Source organism: Hemicordylus capensis, chromosome 6, assembly GCF_027244095.1.
Source record: "Hemicordylus capensis ecotype Gifberg chromosome 6, rHemCap1.1.pri, whole genome shotgun sequence".
NCBI classification, from domain to species: domain Eukaryota; kingdom Metazoa; phylum Chordata; class Lepidosauria; order Squamata; family Cordylidae; genus Hemicordylus; species Hemicordylus capensis.
In genome coordinates, this window is record NC_069662.1 from 123,520,301 (window position 1) to 123,541,759 (window position 21,459).

Sequence of the window (21,459 nt, forward strand, 5' to 3'; positions counted from 1 at the left end):
TTAATTATCAACCCCTAATTGAAAACATAAATTATCCATTTTCAGGAAAATTATCCATTTGTTTTCAGAATATAATCTGAAAACGTGCATAGATTGTGTTATACATGTTTAAGCAAGACTAAATACCTGGGATATATTTATTGATTGATTCATCTCCTCTAGTGGAATATTATACTTGTATTTTGTAAAATACAACTTCTGCATTTGGGATTCAGATACATAACATACAAGCACCGACTGATCACTAAAATGATATGAGACTTGTACTTCATACTAGGGGGGTGGAACAGGTTTTTCAAAATGTGGCTGGAACATCAATGTGGTCTTTGGGAAATCTGCAGAAGGATCACCAATTCCAGAGGTTCCTGTATTTACAGCAGCTACAAGAAATGTGAAATATAACAGGTGCAGCTTTCTGGAGATAAAGAAAAGAGGGAAGTAGAACCCGTGGAATTTATCACTGCCCTGCAGGAACAAATACCCTGACTCGTACAATTTTAATGACTGCACAATTTCTTCTCTAAGAATGGATTTGGCAACCCTACTGCAAATTTTCTTGAGACCATACCAGAGCCAAAATCATTCTAATAGGGAACACTATTTTCCTAAGGAAGTAGGAGTATAATAAGTATTAGTAGCAATAGCACTTACATTTATATACCGCTCTATAGCTGGAAGCTCTCTAAGCGGTTTACAATGATTTAGCATATTGCCCCCCAACATTCTGGGTACTCAATTAAGTAGCACATGCTGGAGAGATTTAGACTCTGAATCAGTAAATTGTAAGAGTGGCTTCAGAGGAGGTGTATGGAGGGGCAAGCACCCGCTCATACAAGCAGTTTGGCCCCCTACCTGCTCTCCATTTCTATTTCAGAAATCTAATATGTGGGACTCAGCTCACTCATCCAGAAATGTACCCCTTCTGTGTCCACCTCAGTGTGTGTTCTTTAATTGAGTCATTAATGTAGCCATTTCCACAGTGCAGAACAAGTCTGCCCAGACCATTATTTACGTCATTGGAGTTCTGTGTAAATCTATGTTTGTCTCTTCCCCACACCTTCTTTCCAGGATCCTAAAGAATAAAACATAAATATATCAACATTCTGAAAGGTGCTCTTATCATGGAAGAAACTTTAAATACTAAAAGTGTCTTCAGAATGTGTATTAAAATATTCTCTTCAATGCCTTGCAGAATCAGCTGGATATCTGATATTGTGGTGGTGGTGTCTCCAGAGAATGTTGAAATAATGAAGTCTATCATAAAAAAATATGGTCACAAACGAACATCTGTAGTTGAAGGTGGAAAGACGCGTCATAGGTCAATCTTCAATGGACTGAAAATATTTGAAAAGAACAATTGTCTGGGTTCCTCACTCCATAAACCAGAAGTAGTAATCATCCATGATGCCGTGAGACCATTTGTTGAGGAGGATATTCTTTTTAAAGTGGTTATGGCTGCCAAAGGACGTGGGGTAAGTATTACTGCAACATCACAAAACTCTCTAGTGCAGTTATAGTAGGTGGTGTGTCATATATTTTAATTGGAGTGGATTCTAGACGTGTTTGTGTGAAGAGGTAGTTAGTAAATAGTTTAACCCAGGGTTTCTTAACCTTGGGCCCCCAGATATTGTTGGACTACAACTCCCAGAATCCCCAGACATGGCCTTTGTGGCTGGGGATTCTGGGAGTTGTAATCCAAAAACATCTGGGGGCCCAAGGTTTAGAAACCCTGGTTTAGCCTAAGGGTTCGAGCCTGTGGTACCCCAGTTGTTGCTGAACTACTACTCACATCATCCCAACCATGATTTATTTATATAACATTTATATAAAATGTCTAACATTATATAAAATGTCTAACATAGTCCATAAAATGTCTAACATTTTATATAGCACTTCCAAGTCTTCGAAGTGTATCGTGTATTTTGTTATCCTTATAGCAACCTTGCAATGTAAATAAGTATTATAATCCTCGTACTGCAGATTGGTGTGGGCTGAAATTGTGGTTTGTCTAATATCTAGTGAGTTCATGGCACCATGGTTTTTTGAATTCATATATGGTCTCTTGACTACTATGCTACTCCAAGTCTAGATCAATATAGGCCACTTTCTTTTGAATTCATTGGTCACCATCATCAGTATTTCTTACCAATTTAGGAAACTTGGCAAGATCCAGACTACATTAGTCATTTAAGCACTGTTATATATTCCCCTTAGGGAATGGAGCCATTCTGGGAAAAGCATTTGCATACTTGCATGCTGAAAGTTCCAAGTTCCCTCCCTGGCATCTCCAGAGAGACTACTGCTTGTAATCTTGGAGAAGCCACTGCCAGTCTGGGTAGACAATTCTGAGTTAGATGGACCAGTGATCTGACCCAGTAGACGGCAGTTTCCTATGTTCCCATCACTAAGCACTATTGAAATAAATGAGGTATGTTAATAGCAACTAACGTAATTTCATTTAGTCTGGATCTTGGCCAGTGTGTCAAAATGTTTTCTAAATTTTGGTTTTCATTCTACCTATAAAAACCTGGATCCTAGAGATTGCATTCTTCCCTGTATTCCATTTCTGTTCATATAGGGTTGTTTACTTTAGCCATGGGGATTGTACCCAGAGTGAAACCAGTACTGAGACTTGGGCTCATATGTCCTTCCTTTGTTCCTCTCTAGTCCATATGCTCCTTTCTCTGCTGCCCTCCACTTGTTTAGTGAAATGGGCAGGGAAGAGTCTGTGTTCAATAAATGTAGAGTCTCCTTATTTGGTTGTACACTCTGTTAGTAGTGAAGGAATGAATGTCCTAGCCTTACTTCCAGAGATGCCCAATATACATTTTGCTACCCGAGACAAGGACAGTCTGTCTCTCTCACACTCACACACCCCTCTCTATCCCTCACCATCTGTGAGTGGGTGCTTAGCCTTTTAGGTCATGCTTCTGAGGCAGGAGCAGCAACATCCACTCTCAGAATATGCCACCAAGCCAGGCAGTGATAGCAGGGGCATTCCTAGCTCAAATTGTTGGGGGAGAGCAGAAGTATACCCCAGCAGGGCAAAAAGGGGAACATGTGCAGGATGCCCCAACAGGGCAAGGAAGGGCAGCGAAGCGATCAATGTTCCTTCTCCCCCCCCCCCCTCCTCCATCTGTTCATGGAATGAGTTTTGTTCTGGGTGGTGATATCAAGGCATTGTGTGCACACATGCAATCAGAATGAGGCCTTCCTGATTCAACTTGAGTGGGATTTAAAATTGAGTGGACGTCAAAAAAACTTGTGTGCAGACGGGCATGCACATGCCTTAGAGGGAACACTGGCAGCGATTGTGGTCAAGTGGGAGTCTGACATTGCTCCCCCTCTCTGCACCCACACCTGAGGCAACTGTGTTGCCCCATCTCTGGAAGGGCTGTTCCTGCTTACTCTTGTCCCGATCTTGCCATAAATGCTATAATTGGGACCAAATAATAAACAAACGGATCCCTAAGTATTTGTACAAGTATAAATACGAGCAAGGTACTCCTGTAGGCAAGAATTCCCAGCACCTGCCCAGTTTTGGAAGTGTACCAGTCTTGGCCTCAGCAGCTTTCAGAAGCAATGTGCTTGTTTTTGATGTTAAGAGTTTATTTTCAGCGTCGCTGTATTTTAGAAGTACATAGGTTTTGTAAACATTTCTAGATTTATATTATCTACAGGTGGTGTGGGTACAGTTAAAAACAATCACAAGTCAGCTTTTTGGTGGCACTGTACATGTTGGTTTAAAATTGTTATCCTGGCTTGTTTCCTCCTTGTGTGATGCAGAGCTCCATTTAGAGAAAAAGAAAAAAAGTGGTAGGATGATTTTGGAAAATAAAATAAAATCTTCACTATGGAAAGTAATTATTTCCTTTTTCATTATGTGTTTAGAGACTTCCTGGTTTAAAAAATAGTAATCCTGGCTGAAACATCATATTAAATCACTCATTCAACAAAGATGATGCTATATTGGAATTCAGGTTCAGCATACCATGTAGATAGCAATTGTATGAAGTTTTAATGTTCTTAAAATGGCAATTGATCAAGAAGGATTTTGCACTCCTTAATTCTACTTGTCAGTAGAATAAATTACTTTATTACATTTACTAATCAGTTTGTTATTTGCCTGCAGGATTCAAAATGTTCAACTTACTAGAATACTGTGCTTTAGTAAATTAATTCTATGAAACAATCCCTTGATTATGTTAGAATATACCTTTGTAACCAATTAAATTCCATTTATGTTTTCAAGAAATTTATAATTAAAATTATACATTTTTAGAAACATTTTTTGTTGTTGTTGCCAATACAAGTTGGGGAAGGTAGTGGAAACAGAAGAAGGCAGCATTCCAAGCCCCCTAGCAACTTTTTATTGCCAACAATTTAAATAACACCACAAAGAAAAGTGCTTGCAGCATATTACAATAAACATAAAAATTGAACTTGTCAATCCCACTTGAAAGATAGTTTGAGAGACAGAGACTGTAATTGCAACAAAGTGTGAATTAAAAGTCTGATTTTTCTCCTTGCAACTCTTATACAGTACTCAGAAACTGTTTTTCTGAGTACAAGTTTAAAAAGAAACAACCCTTTCATAGTTTCAAGAACTAAATTTCCTGGATAATCAGAATGTTCATGCTTTTTAAAAGAAACATTTTTTTAAAAACATTGCATATGAAACAGGGAACAATCTGAATAAGCATGCTCAGTTTTTAGAGAAGCATTTTTAGATGCTTTTAGAGTTTTTAGAGAAGCATTTAGTGCTTGAAATTGTACATAATGGCTAAGTACCAGAGCTCCATGAGGAGTGCTGGTGCTTCTGTGCTGCAGACTAGCAGTGCTCTGCTGGTCACTCGGGTGGAATTCTCATCAATCTCTCCTGCTCCCACAAGTTGGGGAAGATGGTTTCCCTGCAACCCATCTGTGCAATCCTCAAGGACCCAGGTTGCAAGGAGCACTTTTGGATGATAAGGATTGGCAAAAATTGCCACCCATGCAAGCATGTGCATTTCCTTGATTTGGAAAGTGGCAATGTGAAAGAAGCACGAGGGCTTCTTCTGCGCCTTACACCTCTGGGCTTTGAGCGTGTGAAGAAGACCAGTCCGGATCGTTACAAGCTTCTGAGTTTAGGTGGGGACCCCGCCCCCATCCCTTATGCGACTGCGTGCTAGCCCTTTCCCTCAGTCTTTCTTCGCCCGCGGATGAAAAGACACCTCTCCAATCGCTCCGAGCGTTTTTGTTTTTGTTTTTTAAAAAAGGTTAGAAGTTAAGTTGCTTATTGTTTTAGTTACCTTTTCTTCGCATTCCTTCCTTCCTATTAGAGTTTATTCTTCTCTCAGTTTTCATTTTTCTTTCCTTCGGTCTCCCCCCGCGCCCCCCCCCCGAGAGAGGGGAGTTGATTCGCACCCCTGTTTCTTCTGGGACTCCCCGATGTATGGCCCCCCGGCATATGGCACAGAAGTTGACTCTCAAACGCTGCTCTCGCTGTGCCGCCAAACTACCATCTTCAGGAGGACACAGTCGGTGTTTGTTCTGCCTTGGCGAAGCCTGCATGGTGGACACCTGCCACCACTGTCTCCAATTCACTAAACAAGCCCGTAAAAACAGGGCGTCCAGGCTTTGGGCGTGGCTTTGGGAGCAGGCCCTCCAATCTTCTAGGGCCCTCTCGGCAGAAAACTCCCGCCACTGAGCAGACACCTTCTGTAGCTCCCTTAACAAGCGCTACTACACTCCTGCTCTCGGCTGTACAATCGGGGCAGAGCACGCTCCCAAAACTGATCTCCGAGCCTATGGCTCTCTCTGAAGCTGCCTTGCTGCTGCAGATGGTGCCACATAGTCAGTGACCCAAAAGAAAAAGAAATGAAAGGAGCAGGACTTGGCTAAGCTGGTGAACCACAAAAAGCGGTCGGCAGATATATTATTGTATTTATTTATTTATTTATTTATTTGATTTTTATACTGCCCTTCCAAAATGGCTCAGGGCGGTTTACAATTAAAACAAACCATTAAAACAGTAAAGAGCTAAAACAAAAATTAAAAAAAACAACAACAATTAACAATTTAAAAACATTTTAAAACAACAATTAAACAATCGCAGTAATTAAAAACCCTGAAACTGGGTTAAAATATTAAAACTGATTTAAAAACCCTGGAAAGCCAGGCCATATAGATGGAGCAGTGAAGCCCAAAAAGAAAAAGGTGAGAACAACTTTGGCTCCAGAAGCCTGTCATGAAAGAGCCTCTTGGTGCTCCCCGACGGAGGGAGACTTGGACTTCGAGTAGGAGCTGCTGGATCTTGGGTGTGACAACTCCTCCCATGAGGCTGAAGGCCGCTCCCTGTCAGAGCAGGAAGCTACGGGTTCAGAGAAAGATCGGGCGTGCTCGATCTCCTCAGCGCTAGACTCTGAGTTTAAGTGCCTCTACCCTCGGGATCGAGGGACTAGACAACAACCACGATAGGGAGACTCACGATAGGGAGTCTCAATACCGATTGGACCTGAAGTGGGACTTTGATTAAGGCTTCCGTTTTTGTCCTTGGGAGCACTATTACAGGGACTGTGAAGCAGACCTGGCCAATCACCCAGACTCGTATCACTATGCAGAGCGCTACCACTATGAGCCTCCTCTTCACGGTCCCTTTCAAGGAGACTATGATGACTTTTATGAAGACAGATATCACCCCTGGTCAGGAGCCTACCGCCCTTGGTTTCAATTTCCCCAAGAACGGGGTTTCTGTACCCCATCCAGGACAGAAACAGCATCTCACCCACCCCGTAAGGAGGCACGCTGTTACCTGCTGAACCGAAGGACACGCAAGGGGAGGAGGCCGAGTTGGCTTTCCCCGCTCCAGGGACACCAGATGTGCAGAATTCGGAGGGAGATGACATTGGCCTCCCAGAAGATTAGGCACGCACATCCTGCTCCCCCCGTTCAGAGGAGGTCTCACTGGCATCCTCCCCAGCTGACCAACAAGCGCCACTCAAGTCTTCATCCCCTTCAGAAGACTACAAGACGTTTGCTGACTATTTGACTCGCATGGTATCCTCTGTGAATATCCAACTGCATCAGCAAAATAAATTGGATTTAGACCCGCTGTTTGGGCTTATCCAGGTGGACACCCAAGCCCCAGTTTCTCTCCTACTAAACTTGGCTCTGTTGGGCATTGCAAAGTCATATCCAGTTTGAAAGAGAGGTCCTCTTCGGAGAAAAAAACCCGACAAGACCTTGCAAAAGGTCCAGAAACTCTGGAGTACAGTGCATTCAATGACTCAATCAACCTCCATTTCACAATCCAAAATATTCTTGCTGGACACGACCCCAAGACCGCCAAGCGCCTTCTTACTCTTCCTTGGATCACTCCTTTTGTTCTGCCAGAGCGGCAACTTGTGGGCAGAAGCAGCAATACACTAAGCCGCTACCCCAAAAACAGTGCCCCCCCCACTGCCTTACCCTAAGAAATACTGACTGCAGAGTGGCCCGAGTTGGGTCTCGTCTCCTCCCATTCCTACCTGCATGGGAGAAGATCACCACCAACTCATGGGTCCTGACCATAATCTGGGTGGGATACGTGCTCAAATTCTCTGAAAGACCTCAATCTTCACCAGTCACCTCGGCCCAGACAAGGACCTTGATGGAAGAGGTAGTCTTCCTCTTGCACAAAGACGCCATCGAACAAGTACCACTCACAGCAGGCCCAGAGTTCTACTCACCTTATTTCGTGATTCCAAAGCCAGACGGCAGGGTCCGTACCATCCTCAACCTCAGAGACCTGAACTCTTCTATCACCTACAAGCGATTTCGGATGCTAACCATTCCAGTTAACCTTCAGTTGCTTTACAAAGGGGCGTGGTTCGCAGCCCTGGACCTCAGGGACGCCTATTACCATATTACCATCGGGCCTCAACATCACAAATACCTCTGGTTCATAATAGGGAATTCCACCTATCAATTCAAAAGTCTCCTGTTCGGATTCTCCTCCCCTCTCCGGGTCTTTACAAAGTGCATGGCCCCGGTGGTGGCATTCCTTCAGAAGATGGGCGTCCAAATATTCCCCTGTTTGGACAATTGGATGATCGTAGCGAAATCTCTGCCCAACGTTGTCACCAATGCTGTCCATCACACCATCACGCTCTTCAACGGACTGAGACTTACCATCAATTATGCAAAATCAAAACTCCATCCTATGTGGGTGATAGAGTTCTTAGGCCCGGTTTTCGACTCGCATCAGGCAAGGATGGTTCTCCCCCAGCGAAGGATTCACACCTTGCGAACCCTGGCATCCTTGGTCATAGCCAGGACACACCACTTGGCGAGGACCATCCAGCACCTCTTGGGTCACATGTCCTCAATGACCCATGTCTTGCTGCATGTGAGGCTTCGCACCCGGGTCCTGCAGGCTTGGTTCCTGAAAGCCTTAAACTACCAAACGGACCACCCTTCCAAGAAACTTCAGGTACCCCATCCTGTGCGACGCTCCTTGCGGTGGTGGATAATTCCGTACAACCTTACAAACGGCACAACATTCCATCCCCCTCAGCCAACCTCGACTCTGACCACAGACGCATCAGAGCTAGGCTGGGGAGCACATGTCGGAGGCCTCCATATCAGCGGCCGCTGGACCCAGGCTGAGGAGCACCACCACATCAATTATCTCGAGCTCTTCACCATGTACAAGGCCCTCAGAGGCTTTCTACTCCTTCTCTGAGGTTCTGTGGTCACTGTCCAGACCGACAATACCACTGCCAAAGTGTATATCAGCAGGCAGGGAGGTACAGGTTCTTTAGTCCTCCTATGCTTTGCAGTCACCCTCTGGCACTGGTGTATAGCCCACAATGTAACACCCATGGCTATCCATATTTGGGGTGTATCCAATACAGAAGCAGACTCCCTAAACAGACTGCGCATGGACACACACAAATGGCGCCTAGACCAGACAGTGGTCCTCTCCGTTTTCTGGTGGTAGAGTACGCCAGACTTAGACCTCTTTGCATCCCAGTACAACGCCCAGTGCCAAGACTTCTGTTCCAGGGCAGGCAGGGGCTGAGGTTCCCGAGGAGACGCATTCACAATCCCCTGGTGTGGCAGGTTTGCCTACCTCTTCCCACCAATTTCATTGATACCAAGAGTGCTCCTATGGGTTCAATAGAAGTGATTAGACTGCATCCTTATCGCCCCTTGGTGGCCTTGTTGGACGTGGTTCTCCACTCTCCTGCAGCTGCTGAAGTCAGAACATCTCTCTCTCTCCCTCAGTGGCCGAACCTACTCACCCAGGAAGACAGTCACATCCTCTATTCCGACTTACCCAGTCTCTGCCTAACGGCGTGGAGGATACAACCGCCTTCCCGCCGGAACTGCAACACATTCTGAGAGCGGCAAAAAAACCCTCGTAGGTTATACTCCACAAAATGGGAGCATTTCCAGCTCTACCTTCACCACCAAACCAAGTCTGAACAACCAATAGGTACCTACACTATTTGCACGTTCCTTCTCACTCCCAAATGCCAGGGCCTTAAGATCTCATCCCTGAGAGTACACCTGGTGGCCATAGTGGCCCATATGCCTTCACGGACACAGTCTTGGTTTCGCGACCCGATAATGAAACAATTCCTGAAGGGCCTCCAACACAAATTCCCTGATGCTCTGTTTATGGCCCCAGCTTGGGACCTTTCCCTCATCTTGTCCTGCCTCATGGGTCTGCCTTTTGAACTGCTCGCAGCTATAGATGTCAGGCTCCTTTCATGGAAAGTAGCATTCCTAACAGTGGTTACATCCACTCGCCGAGTGAGTGAACTCCAAGCTCTCCGCATAGACTCTCCTTATTGAGTATTCCACAGGTTTTGCGTCCTGACGTTGCCTTTCTGCCAAAAGTAGTCTCATCGTTTTCAACCAATAGTTCTTCCGTTTTTTCCAAACCCTGCAGACTTGGACCAGCACGAACTCTACACCCTGGAAGTTTGCAGTGCACTCGCGTTCTTCCTCCAAAGGACAGCTCCCTGGTGCTTCACGCCAGCTCTATTTGTGACCTTCTCAGACCAACATAAAGGTCACCAGGTCTCCTCACAGATGCTCTCCAGGTGGATTGTGCAGACGATCCAGACAGCCTACCAGGTTGCAACCCCCCCCCCACCCGCTGCCATATCCTATCAAGGCCCACTCTACCCAAGTGGTCTCCACCTCAGTTGCTTTCAGCCGTTCCGTACCGCTGGAAGTGATTTGCCATGCGGCCACTTGGTCAACCCCGCTGTCCTTCGTCCAGCACTACGCAATGGATGTCCATTCGTGTAGGCAGTTGACCTTTGGGAGAGAAGTCCTGAACTCACTCTTCGCTTAGAATCTCACCTCCAGGTAAGCCTCAGCTTGCGATGCACTCACAGGTGTAAGGCACAGGAGATCACGCAGAAGAACAACAGGCTGCTTACCTGTAACTTTGGTTCTTCTAGTGGTCATCTGTGCTCTCACACCCTCCCTCCTCCCTTCTCTAGAGAGGTTATAGTGGATTCAGAGACTGAGGGAAAGGGCTAGCACGCAGCCGCATAAGGGATATAGGGGCGGGGTTCCCGCCTAAACTCAGAAGCTTGGAACGATCCAGATTGGTTTTCTGCGCACACATGAAGTCCATAGGTGTAAGAGCACAGGTGACCACTAGAAGAACCAAAGTTACAGGTAAGCAGCTTGTTGTTCATTAGGATGTCGGCCAATGGGTAAAATCCATTGATATTGTCTTCTATATTGCTTGTGATTAGGATAGTGTCAATGACTTTTCCAAGGAGTTCACTTGTCCAGGTTATCCGGGTGTAGAGACAAGTGAAAACAAGTATTATTGTTTTACATAATATTGCTATATTGTAGTCTGTTCAATTTCTGTGTATTTTACATCGAGGTACACACAGATGTATTCTAGGGTAAAGGAACTCTACCTTCAGTGTTGTCTCAATTTGCAAAGGAAGAGGATGGTGGCTGAAGGACCAAGAGAAAGTACATAAAGGCTGAAAGCTGAAAGTGAGCACAACATGATAATCAGGACACGTTTACTTTTTTTGTAGTATGGAGTTAAAGCTGATGCCTTAACTTAAAATGTCCATGCTTTCTAGTGAATGAGTTTAGCTGCAAGTGCCTCAGCTTTTTCCTTTAAACTGAAGGTGGGTTGTTGTTTTTTTGGGGGGGGGGGTTGATCCTAGAATTTTCTTTCCTCTTTCAGAACATTTACTGAATTACATGGGCCTTCTCAAATGTGTGCATTTGTGTCAAAAATTTATTTTGCTGTGGCTGTATATAGTAATAGTATTTTTATTGGCTGACATAATAATGAAGCCTGTGTGCTGCAGGGGCACAACAGGAGTATTGTCCCCCTGTGTGCATGCGCACGCATGCACACACACACACGCACACACACGCACACACACAGTAAGACTTCGGAGCATTATAACAGAATCATAGAACCACAGAATGTTAGAGTTGGCAGGGCCCTTGGTAGAGGTCTTCCAGTACTATGCTCAGTGCAGGAAACTGCTACAGTGTCCCTGAGAAATGGCTGTCCAGCCTCTCCTTGAAAAGCTCCCACAAAGGAAAGCCTCCCCCGCCGCCTCCAGTGCACTCTTCCACTGTTGACAGCTCTCACAGTTAAGAAATTCTTTCTAATGGAAGAGTTTAGGAAGCCTAAATTGGCTTCCTTGCAATTTCAAGGTCATCTTTTCCTCAGGAACAACAGAGAATGAGTCCTCTCCTAAGTGACAGCCCTTCAGATATTTGGCGATGATTATCGTATCTCCCCTTAGTCTTGTTCAGGCTACACATATGTAACTCCTTCACCATTCCTCACCATCTTTGGTGTCCTTTTCTGAACCCATTATAGTTAACCAACATCCTCCTTAAGTTAGGAAATTGATTAAAATGGCAAGTTTAAGATCTCATATTTTTTAGGAATTCAAAATGGAAGTTTTCCAAATCAGTGAAAAGGAGACCACTACAATGTTCTTGATTTTTTTTGCATTTGATGAATAGGACTCCCATCCTTGGGAGCCTAAGCTGAAATAAATGTATTGGTCTTCAGGGAGCTACAAGACTCTTTATTATATTTGCTGCAATTGACTAAAACAGCTATCCCTCTGGAAGTTGACTTTTTTAAATAAAAAAGTTACCTAAACAGCCAAAAGATAGGCAGGCTTTGGACAAGCACAAAATGGCAGGAAAAATAGAATCCATATCCTTTAAGTACAGTATTGGGTATCTCTTAGGGACACAGGAAGCTGCCATATACTGAGTCAGACCATAGATCCATCTAGCTCAGGATTGTCTACACAGACTGGCAGCGGCTTCTCTAAGGCTGCAAGCAGGAATCTCTCTCAGCCCTATCTTGGAGATGTTGCCAGGGAGGGAACTTTGAACCTTCTGCTCTTCCCAGAGCAGCTCCATCCCCTAAGGGGAATATCTTGCAGTGCTCACACATCTAGTCTCCCATTCATATGCAACCAGGGCAGACCCTGCTTAGCTAAGGGGACATGTCATGCTTGCTACCACAAGACCAGCTCTCCTCTTGAATGAGGTTAGTGACAGTATCCTCTAAAAGACGAATGTCATGTAAAAGATGGCATACTTTGGAAACACTGAGGAGCTGAAGAACTTAATCACTAGTAGTCTTTAAGCGTGATCCCAAGACCAGTTACACCTGTATGTCAGTGCTCAGAACAGAACCTGCTAGTAACTGTATCAAGCAACTGCACTACAGAATAGGATATGTCAGCCTCACTGAACATGGCGTGGGTGGGGTTTTGGTTGGCTTTTTCATAATGCTTATTAAGCTTGATAGATATTTTTTGTTTCCTTAATTAGGAACCTTGCATGTTGGCTACATCAGGCAAATGTGAATAAGGCACTGGCACTCTGGTTACCACTGTGGCTTGCTAGCTGTTCCCTGGGGATTGCTTTCATAGTGTGGATTGACCATCCTGCCGTTCCAGTTTGCCCATGTCTCGTACCATCTATTCATGAAAAAAGACTCCAGTTTTGGGCAAGGCCTAGATGAGGAAATAGAACAAGGTGCTACGTTCCTGAAGTGGTAGAATAAACTGCAGCATTTCAACATATAGGCTCAGGGGTTACATTTTTGTATACACTCCCTATGAGTAAAAAATGCTACACACAAATATGTGTTAACGTGTTAAGGAGAACAGTTTTATATAGCCCAGCCTTCTCCCTGCAATGCTAGTTCTCAATTTGTATGGGGTTTTTTTTTAAATGTGGAGAAGCAGGGCTGAAGAAAGCCTTGGATGCAATGTTTCCTACTTCAGAGTGCCTTTTTGAAAAGCTGCTTCATTGCTCCTTCTCCTATCCACCCTGAGCCATACATGGTGGCTCCAGGGACCAGTTGAAAATATTCCTAATGCAATTAGTGCATGTGCCACTCGGTAACTTAAATGCTCAACAGCCTTAAGATATGTTCCTTTTTTCTGACTTCCTTTTTGCCTCAGTGTTATTAAAAAAGCTACTGTGCTTGCACATGCACGCAATGACTTGTTTTCAAACAGTACACCCAGCATATGTTCCTGTACAGTGTTACAAACTTAGAAAGAAAGGGAGGGAAAACACACCCTCTCTGCACCATTTACAAGAGGAACATAGAGAGCAGCATAAGTAGCTCTGACTTGCTTTTGCTGATTTCAACAAGATGGTGGACATGGCCAATAGAATGCTTGGGGTACTTTTCCTGCTCCCCCAAAACTTAGTACCATCCACTTATTTTATAGCAGTATGTATAGTCCTGTGCAGTTAGTTTTTTAAATTTCCAGGTAGGGTTGGAGCCGCCTTGTAACACTTTGATTCCCTTGACTTCCTCTGCTGTTGGGCTTGAAGCCAAGGAGGTGTGGTTAGAGACAGAGGCAGTCTGGTGCAGCCTCTAGTCTAGACGCTGTTCCTGGCTTTCTTCACATTTCAGATATTTCACTACTGGGCTGATTAGTGAAATGTTTTCCTTCCAAAGACAGTTTTGAAGACTTTTACCAAGGATTCACAACTTTTGGGACACTGCACATTATTCTCTTCTAAATTACACTAGTGTGAAATGGATTATCAAGTGGTATTGTGTTTAAGCTATTCAGAGACCAGTGCTTACAAGAAAAATGTCTTATTGTATTTGGACTTTTTTGCTAGAACTTTCTTCCACAACAAAAGCACAGATAGTGTTCAGTGTAAATTTATCCTGATTTATTATTCTAAAATTCCTAAATGCTTTGTTTAAAAAGATAATGAAACCCTTCCTAATAGTGTATTTGAGTTTATTAACTGAAACTCACTTTTATTTCACACTTTCACCGTTTGAACAGGTTATGAATCATTGGTAGCAGGTAGTATTTAAAAAGACTTGTCTTTGTGAAGACAAAGCTTCTTTGTGCTTGAAACAATTTTGCTGGATAAATCTGGGCTATAAAGCAGGAATAGTAAACTTATACAATGAATACAGCATAACATTGGGAGCTAGTGCCTTGAGTTTATAAGACAAGATTTACCCCCTTGGAAAATAATGTTGCAAATTACTAGATCCAATATTTACTTGTTTGTCTGTGTTTCAGTGTGCAGGATAGGAATTCTTGTTTATCTTTAAAAATGCAGTTCTGTACCTCGGAAGAAAACCATTATATATTTTATACATATACTCATATGCATGCATACCTACTTAACTTAAAAATTTAGAATAATCACTGTGTCTTAATGGGGATGTTTCTTCATTTCACTGATAACTGATACTCTTTTGTTTTTAATGTTTTAGAATATTGTCTTAAAATTTTTTAAATTGTCATATTTTAAATTTCTTGTGTTTGTTTTTAACTAATGTTTTAATTCTTTTATTTTGTTTTAAACCGCCCAGAGATGTAAGTTTTGGCCGGTATAAAAATATGTAACATAAAAATAAAATAAAATAAAAAATGTAGGACATTAGGGTGATTTTTCTAGGATATCTTGACAGTATTGGGGCATTTGGCAATTCAACAAATTAGAGATAGATAATTAACTTAATTGAAAAGACTGTTCTCTTGTAACTTTTAACAAAGGGATGCTGGTGTTGCACCCTGTCGGGGCTGTGAACAGCTATATGTGAGTCCCTGAAGGCTGGTTATTGGAGCCAGAGACAGGACTTCAGTTGGAGTCTGACTCAGCAGGCAGAAGCTAATGCTCTATTGAGCAGGTAAGGAGAGAAGACCCGACTTTGAGTAGTTATGCTTTGCTGATCCAGAGGCTTCTTGCTGTCTGCAGATCCTAGGGAGAATGCTGGTACACATCCTTATTCCCTTTAGTATCTGGACAGGGTTCTGAGGCTTGAGGTAGTTTGCTAGGTTGAGTTCCAGCCTTTAATCATGAGGCTCCTAGTTCAAACCCAGGAGTTTGCGACACGCATTTGACTTGGCTAGTGATTCCCACCCCCACCCACTTATTCTTGCCACTGAGTTCAGGCAATGTACAATCAGTATGCATTTTATTTTAGTTGAGGCAGTATAGCACAGTTGTGCCTAACCTCATCATATATGTAAGTATCTTTTCAGCCAAGATCAAAAAGTTGCTTTATCTGGACACTATTATCATTATTATGACTTTCAGATACGTGATAGTAGAAATGGGGAAGGAAGTTAATGAATCTATCTTTTGGAAGGTTTTTTAGACTGTAAAAGTTCCTTTTTAAATCAATCAAATGATCAAAAAGTTATGCTAAAGATAATTTGTTTTTTTCCTTTTTGTAATGCGTTGGAAATAACATGGTATGCCATCAAGTTATCTTGATTTTTTTTTGAAGTTGGCTTAATAAACAGCATGGTATCAGGTTACGAACATTGAATCTGTAGTTTGCATTGTGTTTCTGATTATCCATCCCATTTTGCATTTAGGAATAAACAGATTAAAACTTCCTTCCTGATGGTCTTATTATGACAGGTTCTACAACTGTCCTCCAGCAGCTGGGTAAATAGCCTTAAGACAATGTTGCCCTCCTTTTTGTCTGACTTTAAATTATGTTAAATGTTTTCTCTTCAGTGACTCATGACATCATTTTCAATTTTCACAGAATAGTTTAGAAAGGTTCAATAGTTCAGTCCCAGCACTACAAATTAAGGAGTTTGAGACACTGGGGGTTCTACTGCCTCTTAGCATTCACTCTGCTCTAGTGAATAACTATTCTAGGTAGGGATGTGCATAAAACCGGTTCTCCCGGTTCGGTTCGGGTCCGAACCGGGTCCGGACCGGACCGGGGTGGTTCGGTTTTGGTTTTGCCAGACCACCCCCCCGGTCCGGTTCGGTTTCGAACCGGTTCGGATCCGAACCGAACCGGTTCGGATCACAAAAAGTGGCTGGTTTTGAAGGGGACATTGTGTTCTACCTGCCACCCAAATTTCAAGTCGATTGGACCTTCCTCTGATTTTTTACAAATTTTTTTCAAAAAATAAATTTTTGCCCATAACTCACAATGTGGAGCCCTTAGGGGCAAAAAAGCTGGGGTGGGTGGTAGCCACCCATGGGTGTCCTCCACCCCAAAAATCCCAAGGCAATTGGTGGCTCCTAGTATTATTGGTGAATTTCTGAAGAAAATTTTTTTTCCCATTGGCTAGAATGGGGGTTCGGGGCTGCCCCAGACCCACCTCTGTGGGGTGGCAGCACCCCCAAAGTGGGTCCGGGGCCATGGCAAAAATGCCCTCAGTCCCTCCCAGCAATCCCCGTAGAGATAGGAGTGATGGTTCTGTTGTTTTTCTGAGGTATTCTGAGTGTAGATTCTATGATAGCTTATGAGATTTCCAATGAGACACCATGAATCCACTCTCATTTGCTATCACAGAATCCACACTCACTCAGAACACCTCAGAAAAACAACAGAACCATCACTCCTATCTCTACGGGGATTGCTGGGAGGGACTGAGGGCATTTTTGCCATGGCCCCGGACCCACTTTGGCGGTGCTGCCACCCCACAGAGGCGGGTCTGGGGCAGCCCCGAACCCCCATTCTAGCCAATGGAAAAAAAATTTTTCTTCAGAAATTCACCAATAATACTAGGAGCAACCCAACAATTGCCACCCCATCTTTTTGGCCCCTCTCTCTGGGCGGCCTAACACGTAACACCTAGTCAGTCCATCTTAATGCCTACCTACTACCACCACTCCTATCCAAGCAAGTAAGAGGAGGACACTCAGAGAGACAACACCCACTCTCTGATCTAACAAAAAGGCCACTGCTGTGCTGCCTGCCAGCACAGCAGCAGCAGCGGAGCAGCACACTAAGCACAAGAGCAGCACACACAGAGAAGAAGCAGGAGGCGGAGCAGCAGAGCAGCAGACCTGCCGCTCTGCATGATGGGTGACGTGATGCCCAAAGGAACCACCGCCTCACTCAGTGCCTGCCACTGACTAGGCCCGACAGACAGAAACCAGCCAACCTGCTCTGCTCTGCTCTGATGCTCCCCATGGATGATGCACACACACCCTACATCTGCATCCCAATGACCAGACCAGACCAAGTGCGCAGAGTCAGCACAGGCCAGCAGCCACCAGCCCAGCAACAACAACAGCTACTACTGCTACCACCACAACCAGTGTTGCCGCTACAATAACATTCCCAGTCCAGTCACGCGCGCCACAGCCTGAGCCTAGCACACAGCCAACAGCTGCTGCCAGCCAGTGCCTGGCAAGCCCAGCCAACATGAGGAGGAGAGAGCTAACAAGTAGACGGCGCACGCACATCACCAACCCATCAGGACGGCGCAACTGCAAGGGGAGAGGGCACAATTACAGGCAGGAGGAGGAGGAGGAGGAGGAGGAGGAGGCGGGCGAGGCAATCCTAGCACAGATTTGAAAGTTTAAAATCCACCAGGACATCTTCTAGAATCTAGACTTCTGTTTTTTCTACCACCAGCTGTAGTGTCTAGTTAGTCAGTGTGCTGTGCAGCTGAGCTGAGCTGAGCTGCATGTGAGGAAGGGTGATTGTAGCTAGTTCTTTAGTTTCAGCAGACTGAGCATTGAGCATGGGCAGTGGCCTTGGGAAGCAACACAATTACACGACACTCACCTGCTGCTGCTGGTTCTAGAAGTTGCCTCTTCTCGTCTTCACCTCTTCGTGTGTGTGTGTGTGTGTGTGTGCAGTGAGTGCATGCCTTTTGCCTTGCTGGAAAGAAATGCTTCTCTGGTCCACCACCACATATCTGCTCAAGGACACAGAGGCCCAAGGCAGAGGTGGTGGCACCAGTGTGAGTGCATGTGTGCTGGTGGTGTTTGCCACCACAGGTGTTTTGTGTGTGTATGTGTGCGCTGCTAGCTAGGAGGGGGGAGGGAGGCAGGGAGGGAGGCTGGGAGGCAGGGGGGAGGAAAGGGGAGGGGGAGAGGGATGTAGAGGGGATTGAAGGGGGGAGGGTCCGGCTCAGAGTTGGTCAGCCACATATTTGTGCACACACGTGCTCACGTGTGTGCTTCGGTGGGAGAGACCAGACTCTCATCATCTGCCAGACCGGGGTTGGGGGCAGGTGAGGTGGTGGTGGGCTGGAAGGGAGGGAGGATGGAAGGTGGTGAAGAGGAAGGGGAGAGGATGAGAGGGGAAGGATGGAGGGAGGCATGGGGGGGAGGAAAAAAAACATGTAGACAGACACCACACTACACACAGAAAGCATCCACACACACAGACAGTGCTAGGCATCCATTCACACAGACAGACAGACAGACAGACAGACACACAACAGGAAGAGACAGACTGAGCCTGCACCACACACACACACACAGACCCAATTCCCCCCCTGCACAGTTATCAATCAATATGTTGTGTTGGCAGCCAGTTCATTGCTATTCTGATGGTTTTGGGTTTTTTGCCATCAGCCAACATCAACAGTGACCACAATCAAGATGAACATAAGATGATAATAATTCATTCGTTTCATTTCAAAAAATCACCCAATCATCTTCTCCATGTAAACCAAGCCCCCCACACATGATTTCTGGTGACATTTTCAATAAAATCAATTCATTTGGCATTCATCATTTTGTTCTCCCTTTGTCACCTTTTTTTCTTTCTTTTGCATAATTTTGAGGCTTGATTTTGACATGGGGTTTTAAAAGAAAAAATTATTTACATGTTTATTTACATACAGTATTTACATATCTACACTGCATTTTTGAACGTATACCCGCTGCTGCCGCTAAGTCTAGTACTCCGTGGGCTGTGCTACTTTGGGGGGGTGTGCCGTGCCCACGCCAGGTCCCCAAATGCTGACAGGTGGATAGATAAAGGGCCTGTGCTGGTCAGCATTGGGTTTCTTTTTAGGTGGGCGTGGGCATTGTAAACATCTGGCCAGTCGCAGCACTACAACTACTACTACAACTGCATCTCTGTGTGGGCACACTACACGCTGCGACTGGCTGGCACGGCTCAGCATCTGTCACGTCAGCTCAGCTAGAGGTGGAAGGGGGGAGGGTAGGGATAAGCACAGAGTTCGAGCCAGGCAGGTGACCAACCATGGGGCAACCCACGGTAATCACTCGCCCGTCTCAAACTGCAGCTTGGGGTAGCCCAACAGGGGGAGGTTCACCTTAAGGAAGACCAGCTGCTCCACCAGACCAGGGTCCAAGCGGGAGCGAGAGGGTGTCACCACGTCCCCGGCACGTGAAAACACCCGCTCGCTCTGGACACTGGTTGGGGGGCAGGAGAGGAGGCGCACAGCCACCACCGCCAGGTCCGGCCAGACTTGGCGGCGGCTCGCCCAGAACTGTGCGCAGTCCACGCCGTCTCCCTCCACAGGCTCCTCCAAGTACTGCGCAACGCATTGCTCAGCACTGGAGGGGGGCCTGGCAGGTCGAGCCTCCCGCATACCAGGCATGGCGCCATAGCAGAACCGCTGAAACCACTGGGCGGATCTCGAGTCGGTAGCAAATGGCTGCTGCGATGGCGCCGCCTGGGATGCCGCGCTGCTGGACTGGGAAGAGGGAGGGGAAGGGGAAGCTGACGCCGGCTGGCCGCCCATGCTGCTGCTGGGTGCGGGTTGGGCCGCGAGGGCTGCCCCCGCACCACTACCAACACCCTGGTCTCTGCGGGCCCTAGCGGCCTCCTCCTCCCTAACCTTCTCGACCAGGATGCCCTTCCACCTGGGCAAGTCGTCGGCACTCACGGCATTGCCCTTGAGGGCTGGGTGACAGAGACAAGCGAGGACATACTCCTCCCTGTCTCCCAGCACATCAACGAGCCGCTTGTCAACCCCAGACCTCAGCCTCCCAGCCAGAGCACGACCCTCTGGCGTGGTCAGAGAGATATGGAGTCCACCCATCAGCTTCTCGAGACCAACAGCTGTGGGCAGCGCCTGGCTCAAGGGAGTGGTGTCGCCACACAAGCCCTTCGTGGCAAGCTAGAAGGGCTCGAGTGCCGACACCGCCTCGGACATCTGCTTCCACTCTGCGTTCGAGAAGTCGCAGACATCCAAGGACTCGTCCCTCGCCAGGGCGACAAGGGCTCTCTCCTGCTCCAACAGGCGCTGGAACAGGAGGAAGGTGGAGTTCCACCGCGTCTCCACATCCGTAGGGATGAGATGGCGAGGAAGGCCAAGGTCATCCTGCTTCTGGCGAAGCAGTCTCCTGGACTTCTCACTGCGGTGGAAGTGGGCGGCCAGCTTGCGGGACTTATCCACAAGCGTAGCCGTGGCAGCAACAGCACCTGCGATGGGGCGGGCCCCCTTCTCCTGGGACGCCCTCAGCTCCTTAAGGCCAAGGGCGTCCCTGACGGTCAGATGGAGCGTGTGTGCCATACACCGTATGTTCACACAGTCCATGACTGTCTCGACAGCGGCGGTAACGTTGGCTCCATTGTCGGTGACAATGAAGCCGCGGGAGAGGTGTGGACACCCGCCAATCCACTCCTCTATCTGGCGGTCGAGTACGGCCGCCACCTCCTCCGCGGTGTGCCTCGTGTCCATCGTCTCCACGTGCAGGACGGCCCACCTGTGCCGTAGTGCATCGGGAGCCGCGCCGGACCCGGAAGCATCGCCCGCGGAGGTCCCCTCACTCTCCGGTCCCCACCAGTGGGCAGTGAGGGCCAGGAAAGAAGCGTGCATCCCACTGACACTGGTCCAGAGGTCAGTCGTGAAATGCACGCTTGTCCCGGCCGGAGCTGCACGCAGCTCGGCCGACACGAGCTCCCTGCACCGGCGGTACAGGGAGGGGACCACGTTCCGGCTGAACGTCGTCCTTGAGGGGATGACGTATTCGGGAGCCAGGTATTGGAGAATACGGCGGAAGCCGTTGTTCTCGACCACCTGAAACGGCTGGTCATCGGTGGAAATCATCTCCCCTATGAGGCGGGTGAGGTGATGATGGTCCACGCGAACAATACGCTGGCTGCCCGAGGACTGCGTCCACCGCTGGACGGGCAGTGTAGCCTGCCTGCTGGCTGGCACACTGCCGCTGCCCGCCCTAGTGGCAGATGCACAAGGCGCACTAGCGCTGCCAGCCTGTCCC

At 46.5% G+C, this 21,459-nt stretch overlaps 1 protein-coding gene across 7 annotated transcripts in view; it reads left to right on the top strand.

The window, feature by feature from the left end:
* CRPPA (CDP-L-ribitol pyrophosphorylase A) overlaps positions 1 to 21,459 on the top strand; it is a 94,354-nt gene that overhangs the window by 5,987 nt on the left and 66,908 nt on the right. For all 7 annotated transcript variants that reach the window (XR_008310040.1, XR_008310039.1, XM_053262938.1 and 4 more), the window contains one exon: positions 1,193 to 1,472. Coding sequence is in view for 5 of the 7 variants with exons in the window: in XM_053262938.1 (XP_053118913.1) it covers positions 1,193 to 1,472 (280 nt within the window). In the remaining 2 variants the exon portion in view is untranslated. The remainder of the gene's footprint in view (positions 1 to 1,192; positions 1,473 to 21,459) is intronic.